General features: G+C 60.4%; 1 protein-coding gene across 4 annotated transcripts in view; it reads right to left on the reverse strand.

The window, feature by feature from the left end:
- Positions 1-9,974: 9,974 nt before the first annotated feature.
- Positions 9,975-12,128, reverse strand: part of NEK7 (NIMA related kinase 7) — a 42,375-nt gene continuing 40,221 nt past the window's right edge. For 3 of the 4 annotated variants that reach the window (XM_054713069.1, XM_054713070.1, XM_054713068.1), the window contains one exon: positions 9,975-10,904. In XM_054713069.1, the coding sequence (XP_054569044.1) occupies positions 10,555-10,904 (350 nt within the window). In that variant the 3' untranslated portion in view covers positions 9,975-10,554. The remainder of the gene's footprint in view (positions 10,905-12,128) is intronic. The other variant, XM_054713071.1, reaches the window with a different exon arrangement.

Raw genomic sequence — 12,128 nt, forward strand, 5'->3', positions numbered from 1 at the left:
GGCAACAGGCCTCGGCCCGTTTCAGAGCAAACTTACCGTCTGGCCACCTGGGTGGCTGAGCAGCATCCTGTGTGCGGACGCTCGGGCCTCGTAAACGGGTTAAAATCTGACCCACGTTGTCTAATAAACGTCATGAAAGCCATCGCTGGGAGGCAAGAAAATGCCCTGATCCACACAATTCCCCCCCTCCCTCCCTCCCTCTCTCTCTCTCCCCCCTCTCTCTCCCTCTCTCTCTCTCCCTCTCTCTCTCTCTCTCTGTAAACAGGACGCTGCCAAATCAGCGTGTTCTTACCGAAGCTCACGTTCCACGTGGACACGTCCTCCCCCCAGAGCGCGAGAGAGTTACAGGCGTGGGGAGGCCCTGCCCCTGCCTCATCCCATCCCCCGGCGGGCAGGCTGGACGAGGGGGACTCCCTGCTTCCCAGGTGGGAAGGGGTGTGGTCAAGGGCCCATTTGATTGACAGGCTTTTCACTGTTGCCTTTTTTTTTTAATTTCCTAGAACCCTCGCCTAGTGATCCGAAGACAAGAATTTCACAGCCGCCTCATTACTTCTTTTCTGACTGTAGGTTGCTTCTTGAAAAATGCAGTGATATAGAAATATACAATATATATGATAAGATATATAGGACGATAAGATACGTAGAATAAGATATAGAGAGTGATATATATATATATATATATCATCATATACATAAATAACCATTTATGGCTCTGGTGTTTTTGTTACGTTTTTAGCTTCGTATAGTAGCCACATTTCACTCTAAATCAGGGGTCCTCACACTTTTTAAACAGGGGCCAGTTCCCTGTCCCTCAGACCGTTGGAGGGCCGGACTATAGTTTAAAAAAAACTATGAACAAATTCCTATGCACACGACACATATCTTACTTTGAAGTAAAAAAACACAACGGCAAAAACACCCGCACGTGGCCCGCGGGCCGTAGTTTGAGGACGCCTGCTCTAAATTATAACCTTTTTTTTTTTTTTTTTAAATGGGGACACCTTCACCGAGACTACAAAGCAAGCCGCCCAAATCTCCCCCTCCCCCCCGGCCTTTGAGGGTTTTTTAAATGTGCATTGAGAACAACCTACGCAGAAAGCACCACCTCCTCGGTCATCATCCATCATCCGCCCATTCTCCGGATGCAACCCTCGGGGCCTCCTGCAGCTCTCTCTGTCCCCCCCACCCCCACCCCCACTTCCCCCCTCCCCACCCAACTCGGCTCGTCCCCCCACACACACACACACCCCACTCACCCTGAAGCTGAGCCCCAACCGTCTCCGCGGCTGGATCCCCGTCCCCCATCCCCCTTCCGGAGCTCCTGGGCCGGGCTCCCAGCGGGCCCTGCTCCCCGCGAGGCCTGATCCTCCCCGTGGCCTTTTAGATGAGAAGCATCCCCGCCCGGCCCGGCTTAAAACCCGCACCTGCTCCTTCTCCCCGAACCTCCTCGCTTCCTCCTTCCGGCCTCGGCTTGAAGGTCACCTCCTCAGGGAGCCCCCCCCCCCCCGACCACCCGGCCGGAGCAGGGGGCCCAGCGCAGGAGGCGGCCCACGTGACAGACACTGCCGCCCGCGCGCTGATAGGAACGGGCAGAACGCTAAAGGGGGTGGGTTCTCAGGTGTGCGCACTTGCGTGATGGAGAAAAAACAGAGGCCCTGGCCAGTGTGGCTCAGTGGGTAGAGCGTCAGCCCGCGGACCGAAGGGTCCCGGGCTCGATTCCGGTCAAGGGCATGTACCTCTCAGTTGCGGGCTTGGTCCCCGGCCCCGGTCCGGGCATGAGCGGGAGGCAACCCATCGATGTGTCTCTCTCACATCGATGTTTCTCTCTCTGTCTCTCCCTCTCTCTCCCACTGTCTCTAAAAATCAATGGGAAAATCTCCTCAGGTGAGGATGAACCACGGCAAGAGAAACTAGGAGATTGTGGCTGGCAGTTTTATCGAGCACAGAACAGCGGGAAACGCATAGGTTTGGCGTAAAACTGTTAGCGTTTAAATCCTGGCTCTTTTTTAAAAATATATATTTTATTGATTTTTTACAGAGAGGAAGGGAGAGGGATAGAGAGTTAGAAACATCGATGAGAGAGAAACATCGATCAGCTGCCTCCTGCACACCCCCCACTGGGGATGTGCCCACAGCCAAGGTACATGCCCTTGACCGGAATCGAACCCGGGACCCTTCAGTCTGCAGGCCGACGCTCTGTCCACTGAGCCACACCGGTGAGGGCTAAATCCTAGCTCTTTGACTTAATGACCTTATGACCCTGACGTTGTGAAATTGGGTTTTCTCGTCTACAAAATGCGTGTAAGGTCTCCAAAGGACAGAGTTGTGGTGGGAAGCACAACAACCTGGAAGATAGCAGCTACCGCGCGGGCTAGCTTTTCCTTCATTTCCTCTTAAAAATATGTGTATTTTTATTGATTTCAGAGAGAGGAAGGGAGAGGGAGAGAGAGAGACAGAAACATCCATGAGGAGAGAGAATCATGGCTGGGCTGCCTCCCGCACGCCCCGCACTGGGGATGGAGGCTGAAACCCAGGCCCGTGTCCTTGCCCGGAATCGAACCCGGGACCCTTCCGTCCGCAGGCTGGCGCTCCATCCACGGAGCCGCACCGGCCGGGGCTCATTTGTTTCTTTTCTTCTCCAACGCCGGGCTTTCTCCGCAGGTTCCCTGAGCGGGTCCTAACGGCCTCTCGGGAGGAAAAAGTAAGTCATCTCTTGCGCGCGGCTGAGCCCGTTGGAATAACAACGTTTCCCGTTATTCCTAGATGCCCGTCAGAGTCAGCGCGCCCAGCGGCGCGTCTAGACCGGGTCCCGTCCACCGCGAACACCAAGGAGAGGGGGAAGGGTTCCCGGACTGGGTGGCCCCGCGTTTTCAACACGTGCACCTCGTTTGGGGCCTCCAAATCCTGGAGGAATGTGCCCGTTTGTTTATTCTTTCAACAAATACGTGGGGGGCTGTGGTGAGGGCGGGGGGGGGGGGGGCGAGGGGGGCCGGGAACGGACCCACACGCTGTAGACTCCGCATCGCCGTGAAGGTCAGGGCAAGGGCGTCTGACCTGCGAGGGTCCCCTTAGAGGGGCCTCATCGTAGCGTCCAATGACACCTGGCCGCTTGCAAATGAGACACTTGGAGTCGAAGGCAATGGGTTGAGTTCCCAGAACGACCACCAGTCACTGCGGGGCGGCGTCTCTGAGCCTTACTTTCCAAGACGTGTGTGGCCCTTTTTCTTTCCTTTTTTTCTTTTTTTCCCCCCACAATATATTTTTACAAATTCGTGCATGGGTGGGGTCCCTCGGCCTGGCCGGCGATCGGGACCATGGGAGGTAGGCTGTGGAAGTGCACTGACCACCAGGGGGCAGCTCCTGCATTGAGCGTCTGCCCCCTGGTGGTCAGTGTGCAGTCATAGCGACCGGTTGACCAGTCCCTTAGGCTTTTATATATAGAGACTAGAGGCCCAATGCATGAAAATTCGTGCAAGAATGGGCCTTCCTTCCCCCGGCTGCCAACACCAGCTTCCCTCTGGCCCCAGCTTCAACAGGAAGGACGTCTGGTCTAATTAGCATATTACCCTTTTATTATTATAGATTGATTTCAGAGAGGAAGGGAGAGGGGGAGAGAGAGGGAGAGATAGAAACATCCATGATGAGAGAGCATCGTGGATCGGCTGCCTCCTGCACGCCCCCTACTGGGGATCGAGCCCCCAACCCGGGCCTGTGCCCTGACCGGGAATCGAACCCGGGACCTCCTGGTTCATAAGTCAACGCTCAACCCCTGAGCCGCACCGGCCGGGCCTACAATGGGCTTTTCCACTTACGCCCTCTCCTTGCCTTTTCAGAAACATTATTATTGTGGCCAAATGCAAGATGCTGTTTTAAGGTTCTCTGGATACTACACATTGGTGTTCCCTCCTCCTTACACACGCTTTTCCTGTTCCGAACGTGAAGCGCCTGGACCCATTAAAAAGCTTAAAATGCCCCACGTCTTCGCGCAGGGCGGAGGGCCACGTGGCGCCTCCTCTCCCGCCTCCTGCGCGGGCCTCGTCGAGGTTCCGTTCCTACCGGAGAGCCCTTTTCCCCAAAAATTTATTTGCGGCGACGTCGGTTTCCCTGGAGGGACCTTTGAGACGCTATATTGCTACTTTCCATGTTTTTTACTGGCCCCGCGGAGCCGTAAAAGCTCAAAGGTTCATAAATATGCATTCTGCGGTGCGCTGTGCTGACAGGGCTGCTCGGGTAGCCGGCGCGGCCTTGGGGGAACGGGGTGGGTTATGTACGGAGCGCTCACGCCCCACGGCGAGGGGGGGGGGGGGGCAAAGAGGAGAGGGGGGGGGGAAGGGGAGGAAGAGAGAAGATGGCACGGACCTAGAGGAGCAGGAGGAGGAGAGAGAAATGAGGGGCCGTCGAAGGGATCCCCCGTGGGGGGGAAATGCAGAAGGACAGGACAGAGCGGCGTGGGGCCGTATCTCATGAACGCTTTATCACGTCAAGAGGGAGATCTGCTTTTCTAGCGACGCGCTGAGGTCGCTGTGGGCCTCTAACGGACCCACCTACAATCTCATACTCCGAGGGGGGGCGGGCTTTTCTTAAAATCAGTTTGGGGCCCGGCCGGCGTGGCTCCGTGGTCGAGCCTCCACCTAGGAACCAGGAGGTCACGGGTTCGATTCCCGGTCGGGGCCCACGCCCGGGCTGGGGGCTCGATCTCCAGTGGGGGGCGGGCAGGAGGCAGCTGATGGATGATGATTCTCTCTCGTCATGGATGCTTCTCTCTTTCTCTCCCTCTCCCTCATTCTCTGAAATCAATAAAAAGGTATTTTTTGAAAAAGAAAAAAAAGAGGCTGGACGCCCCCACCCCCACGGAGTCTGAGCTCCTCTCGGGCCACGGCTGTCGGACGGAGAAGCGGCACGTCTGTGGGCTCCTTTGTCCGGAGCCGCGGCCTACGAGCCCATCACTCAGCGAGGAGCCGCCAGCACAGATGCCGTCCCCGAGGGGCGCGGGCCGTGCCCCCCGACGCTCTGATGGAGCGGGGGGCCTGGCCGGGGCTGATTTGCCCGCGGGATCACAGACGCCGCTCAGAGGCCGGAAAGGGGGTTAGCCCCGTTTGTACGGCCAAACAACACGGACGTGGTTGACGGGCTCGGGGACGCCCCCCGCGTTCAGGGTGGCGGGCACGTGACGCGGCGGGGCCCGTCTGAGCAGGCCTGAGGTCCGGCCACCGGGACCTGTTTTCCAGTCGGTAAGACGGCATCGCCGGCCGGTGTGTTCCGGAAAAGGGGCCGTGTCTGGCCCGTGCTACGTGCTCTTTGTATATCGTCTCATTGAGGCGTCCTCAGACTACGGCCCGCGGGCCGTGTGCGGGTGTTTTTGCCGTTTTGTTTTTTCACTTAAAATAAGATATGTGCAGTGTGCATAGGAATTTGTTCACAGTTGTTTTTTTTTAAAACTATAGTCCGGCCCTCCGACGGTCTGAGGGACAGGGAACTGGCCCCTGTTTAAAAAGGTTGAGGACCCCTGGATTGAATCCTCTCAGCTCAGGATTTAAAATATGTTTTATTGATTTCAGAGAGGAGGGGAGAGGGAGAGAGAGAGACATCCATGATGAGAGAGACTCCTGGATCGGCTGCCTCCTGCACGCCCCACCCTGGGGATCGAGCCCCACAACCCGGGCCTGTGCCCCGACCTGGGAATCGAACCCTGACCTCCTGGTTCCTAGGTCGACGCTCCCCACGGAGCCACGGCGGCCGGCGGTGGTGGAGTTTGCCTAACGGTTGGAGTGAAGCGCTGGCTTCTCCTCGTGGCCTGCAGGAACGCCCACGAACCCCGCACCCCAGCGGCCCCGGGAACCTATGGATACACCCCGAGGACGTCCATAAATTACCTTAAAGGCCTAATAGATCTCCACGGCCACCCGCATCGATCGGGTGTCGGGGATGAAATATTGCATCTCAGCTCCGCCGGCCTCCCGCAGGAGACGCGGGGGCGATAATTGAGCCTCCTGCAACGCGCCGCGGATGACCCCGCGGTTCCGGGGGGGCCAGCCGCTTCCGGGAACCATTGGCTAGGACGTGGGCTCGGGCCGCGAGAGTGGACAGCGCTCCCCGCCCTGCCCCCCGAGGGTCGTGCCCCACGCAATCAGATTCCGTTTGTGAAGGCCAAGGGTCCGCCTCGGGGAGCCGGTCCTGCAGAATCCTCTCCGCGTCAGCCAAGCGGAGCCTTTGGCAAAGGATCGCAGCTCCGAATGAAAGGGCTCCTGCCCTGGCCGGTGTGGCTCAGTGGGTAGAGCGTCGGCCTGCGGACGGAAGGGTCCCGGGTTTGATTCTCGGTCAAGGGCGCATGCCTGGGTTGTGGGCTCGATCCCCAGGGTGGGGTGTGCAGGAGGCAGCCGATCAATGATTCTCTCTCATCATTGGTGTTTCTTTTTAAAAAATATATATTTGTATTGATGTCAGAGAGGAAGGGAGAGGGAGAGATAGAAACATCCGTGATGAGAGAGAACCATGGACCAGCTGCCTCCTGCAGGCCCCACACCGGGGATGGAGCCCACAACCCGGGCCTGTGCCCCGACCGGGAATCGAACCCTGACCCCCTGGTTCCTAGGTCGACGCTCAACCCGAGACGGTGGTGCCCAGGCCGATCACGCCTGGAGTCTCGCCGTTGGCATGCATTTGGGGAAACGGCTTTTATCGGGAGTTTTACTGGAAGAAATCCACGCCCCGGACGGATGACTCAGCAGAAATACGTGTTTAAAAAAAGCCTCCTCCCCCTTTGCCACCACACACGCACGCACACACACGCACACACACGCACACACACACGCGCGCACACACACGCACACGCGCACACACACGCACACACACCACACGCATCAGACATCTCCCGTTTCAGGGCTGATGCTCTCCCTGAAAACACTGCTCCCACTTCGGGGGGGGGGGGGGCTTTTTCAATTCCTCGCTTTAACTCAGCGGGCGAATTCCTGTGGTTTAACCTACGGGAAAACTGGGTCTGAGGAGTACAATGCACATAAACACGCACACATACACACGCACATTCACACGCACACACATGCCTCCAGGCACACATGCATGCACATGCGTACTGCACACCCTTGCACACACACATGCACACACACATGCCTACACACACGTCTGTATGCACACATGCACACATGCGGGTACTGCACACACACATGCCTATGTACACTGCACATGCTCACATGCGTACACACGCATGCACGGGCACGCACACACGCAGGCTGCGTGTCCCCTTTGCCCTCAGGAGAGTGACATCCGATTCCCCGCGCCCGTGGACAGTTGGCAGCGGACATCCAACGGCTCTCCGCCTCCCAGGACCCGGCGGAGGGTCGTTCCCGTGACTGGCCGTCCCCGGAGAGCGGCGAGGAGCGGAGGGAGGACACGGTGTGGACCCAAGGTCAGGACAGCGGGGCCTCGTTAACGAGCCGCCGCGGGGACCGGGGACCCAGTGGGCAGGTCTGGTGCCGACAGGCAGGAAGCGGAACCCGTGGAAGACGAGACGACGGCCCGGCCCGTGGTACAAAGACCCACATCCGGCTTCTGTGACCACGAGAGCCGGCTTCCAACCCGCCTGGCGGCGCCGCGCAGGCCGGCCGGCCGGGGAGGGGCTGGGCCCAGCCGTCTGGTTCGCCGACGCCCCGGCCCTGCTCCCGGCTGTGTCGTCGGGCCGGGCTCCCGCCCAGGCGCCCCGGTCCCGGGAGAACGCGGTTTCCCCGCGTGCGCTTCTGTGACAAAGTGTTTTGAAAAAATCCATAGAAACTGGAAAAAAAAAATCCCACCAAACTGATCCCACTCCCACCTCGTTATTCTGGGGGGACGCAGCAGGGCTCCCCAAATGCCGCGTCTGGCGTGCGCCGGAGGGTCCAAAGGGTGTCGAGCCGGAGAGACGAGGGGCGGGAGGATGTGCCCCGGCTCAGGGTGGGGCGGGCACGGGGAAGGCCGTTTCCGGAGGGCCGGGCAGGCGTGCGGGGGGACATCACAGACTCACACCCAGTTTACGGAGCTCGGTGTGTAACGGTGTTTTTATTGATGTGAGGAGAGGATACAATGCTCCACGCTAACAGCCGAGTTCTCTCAGTCTGTGGATCGGAAGCTTTAACAAAACCAAAGTTTTTCACAAAGAAGCCCGTATGACAGGACCATGGGGCCACGAGGCACAGGGTGGGGGGGGGGAGGATTAGGCACTGGCGGGTGATACATGTAATACATTCACTGTCGAGGGGAAAACATTGCATATGAGGAACGTTTTGGCTGAAATAAATACCACGTCCACGTGAGCAGCCTCGCCTGGAGCACATGGCACAGGGACGGGTCCTGTGACGGGACCGGGGAGGGAGGGTGGGGACACATGGGAAGCACGGGGGCACCCCTGAATTCACACGCATCGCACGTGTGGGGGGGGGCGCTTCGTTTCCACAGGGACAGCCCTCGGCCACCACCCCGGCCGTCGGCACACACACCGGCGTCCCTGGCGTCCCCCGCGTCACCCAGGGCCTGGGGTCTCCGTCAGGCTCAGAACCGGGGCGCCTTTCATTCTCCCGCCCTCGGATCCAGTCCAATGTCTGGCCTCATCGACGGGCAGCTCACCCGGACACAGAAGTGAGTACGTGATGGCGATGTGGGACGGGCGGTTACAACGCCCGCAACTCCTGACGGCCTTCGCGATGATCCCGCGCGAAACCAAACTCTGTTTTTTGCACGCGTGGTCTCTTCAGGAGAAGTGATGGGAAGTTTCATCGTGTAGAAAATGACCGTGGGCTTCCCTGACCGTTCGATGCCCCCCCCCCCCCCCCACCCCCCCTCGTCCCCCCCCCGAGAAGCTCACACCTCCGCTCAGGAGCTTTAAGCGCCGTGCGGGGTGCGGCCGCTGCGTTTCAGATCCGGGGTTTTCAGAGATTGCGAGAGAAGGGAGGGTGCGGGTTTCCCAGCCAAGGACACCTCATCTCGCCAACCGCGTCGCCTTCAAGGGAACACCGGCCCCCGGGGACAAAACCCACCCTCCCCGGGGCCGGGGCCGGGGCCCGGGCCGGGGGCCGGGGGGGGGGGGGGGGCGAGTCTGTGGGCGCGGGGACCTGGGGAAGCAGGCAGCCAGCCCGCGGGCCTCCCCCAGATCGGCCCCCTCGTTCCCGGGCGCCGTCCCCGAGGAAGACGCACCGAGGAGGATGCGGGGCTGGACGCACCGGGGAGAGGCGGGGGTATAGTGGGGGGCGCCCTCTGCACGTTTAAAGTGAATGTGTTGACCTGAATGTGTGCCAGTGGCCGCAAGAGGAATACGTACAGGAAAGCACAGGGGCAGCAGTCCCGTCCGCTAGAGGGCGCTGTTCTCCCAAGACGCGGGCAGGAGGGAGGGTCCCAAGGTCGCAGCAAGGTCGCAGGGTGGCACCGCGTCCCTTGGCGGTGACGGCCACTCTGGTCACCGCTCGCACGGGGCGCGCGGGGAACAGACGTGCCCGCACAGCATCCACGAGACCGTCCGCGTCCGCGCCCGCCACGAAGCGCCGCCCTCGCCCTCCTCACGCCTGGATGCGGCACGTGCTCGGAGCTTCGCCATAGAAATGTCCGCCTCCCCAAATCCGTCCCCCGCCAGCTCTCCTTCCTTCACGCACATGCTGAGTTACCGCCTCGCCGCCCGCACAGAACCGCACACGCCTCCCTCCGCCAACCGACACACGCGTGCAGACGCCGGCTGGGCGAGGTTAGGGACCGGTCCTCCATCCCAGGCCCGTGCTGGGACACCGAACCCTCATCGGGGCAGCAGGCGGGCAGGCTCTGACACTGGGGGGTAAGGTGCACTCGGACATAAATAAGAAAGGAACGCGGAGAGTACGGAGTGTTCTGAAGGGGACCGATGAGGTGCCTGTGAGATCCGTGAATAAAAGCGTGTGCTTAGCTCCAGAGCACGGCTGTGGGTTAAGCCTTCGGGTGATAAAGGAACCGAAAGACAGCACTGCGAGAGTATTTAAAGGATATTTTCCAAATGTACAAACAAGAACAAACACAGAGAACCCTCGGTACACGCCCCCTCCGAGGTTACCGCCACGCCAGCCACGCCAGCCACGCCAGCCACACCAGCCACGCCACTCCTTAACCAGTCAGCGGGCTCACGGCCACCGTTTAATGCGGCGAGGACGCCAAAGGCGGGAAACCACACCAAACGGGGCGGAGACTCTCGGGGTCTGACTCGCGTTTTGTCCCCAAACGTTTTCACAGCCAGAGTTGCCTTTGGAACGTGTACGCGAAGCGTGTTAAATGTTCCTCCCACGGCCGACGTCCACACTTCTCTTACCCATCGGACTGCAAAAGCCACAGCGCTGAGGACGGAAACACACAGTCCAACTTTCAGAGAGAAAACGACCCCGAGTTCACCACCGTGTTCACGTCGATGTCCGCGGCCGAGAGGCTCGCGGCCCCGGACGCCCGCGCAGGCGGCGTCTCCCCCGCGAGGGCCCGGGGCGCCGCAGTGTTTGGCACTGAGCGCCGACCCCAACACCGCTCCTCCGGGGAGACCGCTCCGTGAGGCCCCGGTCTTCAGCCACGAGAACCAGCTGTCCCGTCTCCTCTCCCAACATGCAGTCTGATTATCCCACGGTCACCGGGTTTGGCGAGAAGGCGCTGACGTGGGGACAAATGAAGCTTATCTGAAAACTGGGGAAGGGGGCCAAGCGCAGGAGCTCTGAAGGAGTCACTTCGCCCCCCAGACGAGAGGACGCCGGGAGGTCCGAGCCGCAGGAAACACTCTGGAGCGCGGGGCTGTCCACGCCCGGCGCTCAGCTGCTCGCGGTGCACGCGTGCATCCTCTTGGCCACGTCGTACACGTAGGTGATGTCCGGCCGCTTCTCGGGGTCGGGGTTGATGCACATGTTCACCAGCTGCCGGAGCTGCGGGGACAAAGGCAGGACACTGAGAACCGGGGCCCCTCACCGAGAGGACGGGCCGGCGCGGCGGGGCGCGGAGGGAAGCCAGCGCGTGTCCTGGCTGCGTGCTCCCGACCCGAGACACACGTGACTCGTGGAGGACGTCATCCCCACCCGGAGGAGGGCCCGGGGAGTCTGCACCCGTGAGCGTCCGGGGCAGGCAAAGGGCACTTTCCACGGGAGATGCCGCCCCTGCGGCCACGCGGACGGACCTGGAGGACGTCCCGCCGAGCGAGCAGTCGGACAGAGTCAGGAAGCGTGTGGTTCCCCTCAGAGGGGACACAAAACTGAAAACTACAACTGAACGAAGAAGAAAAACACACAAACTCACACAGACCACAGTGTGCTGGTTACGGGGGGGGGGGTAAAGGGGGTGAAATCACTGGTGACGGAAGGAGACCTGACTTGGGGGGTGGGCACGCGGTGCGACAAGCAGGTGACATGGCACTGCACACTGGAAACCAAGTGGCCTTACGAACCAGCGTCACCCCAATACATTGAATTTTAAAAGGAGGCCGTGTCCCCAACCAGCAGCCAGATTCCTCTGCCTGTACACGTGCCTTTAGGAGTAATTCAGGTTTTTCAAAACCTGCAGTAACTCTCTCTGGTCAGGGTACCAGCGCTTGTGAAATCACCATGATCTCGTCAGTCATCAGGTCTCCCTCTGAGAGGGGCTACGATGCCCATGGATGCTCCTGCGACAGAGCAGAGGACAGCGCTAGGAACCCTATCTCTTCTCCACGGTCACCCCCTCTCTCCCCCCTTCCTCAGTCTCCCCTGAGCCTCGGTGCCCAGGCCCTGCAGGCCCACGGGCGGGCGGCCAGGCCGATGGCCAGCAGTGACCACCAGGAGCAGGGCCAGCGGCTGGAGGGGGCGCCCAGGAGGAGGGGCAGGCAGGAGGCAGGTGGGGGCAGGCGGGGGGCAGGCGGGGGCAGGCAGGCGGGGGCAGGCAGGACAGCCTCCTGCAGGAGACACGCCAAGTCTGGTTCTGAAGAGACCCCACCGGCCTGGTAAAGACGGGGAGAGGGCGTTTCAGAAAGAGGCCACAGTGCCCTAAAAACACGAGACCCACTGACCTCCCAGCAGAATTGGGGGAGGGGGAGGGAGGAGCTACAGAGCCCGTTACCGTTCAGCCGTACAGCTGACGGCCAGGGGCCTGGCCTCGGTTACAAGCCCGTTTTCACCGCG

Source organism: Eptesicus fuscus, chromosome 24 (assembly GCF_027574615.1).
Source record: "Eptesicus fuscus isolate TK198812 chromosome 24, DD_ASM_mEF_20220401, whole genome shotgun sequence".
Lineage (NCBI taxonomy): Eukaryota > Metazoa > Chordata > Mammalia > Chiroptera > Vespertilionidae > Eptesicus > Eptesicus fuscus.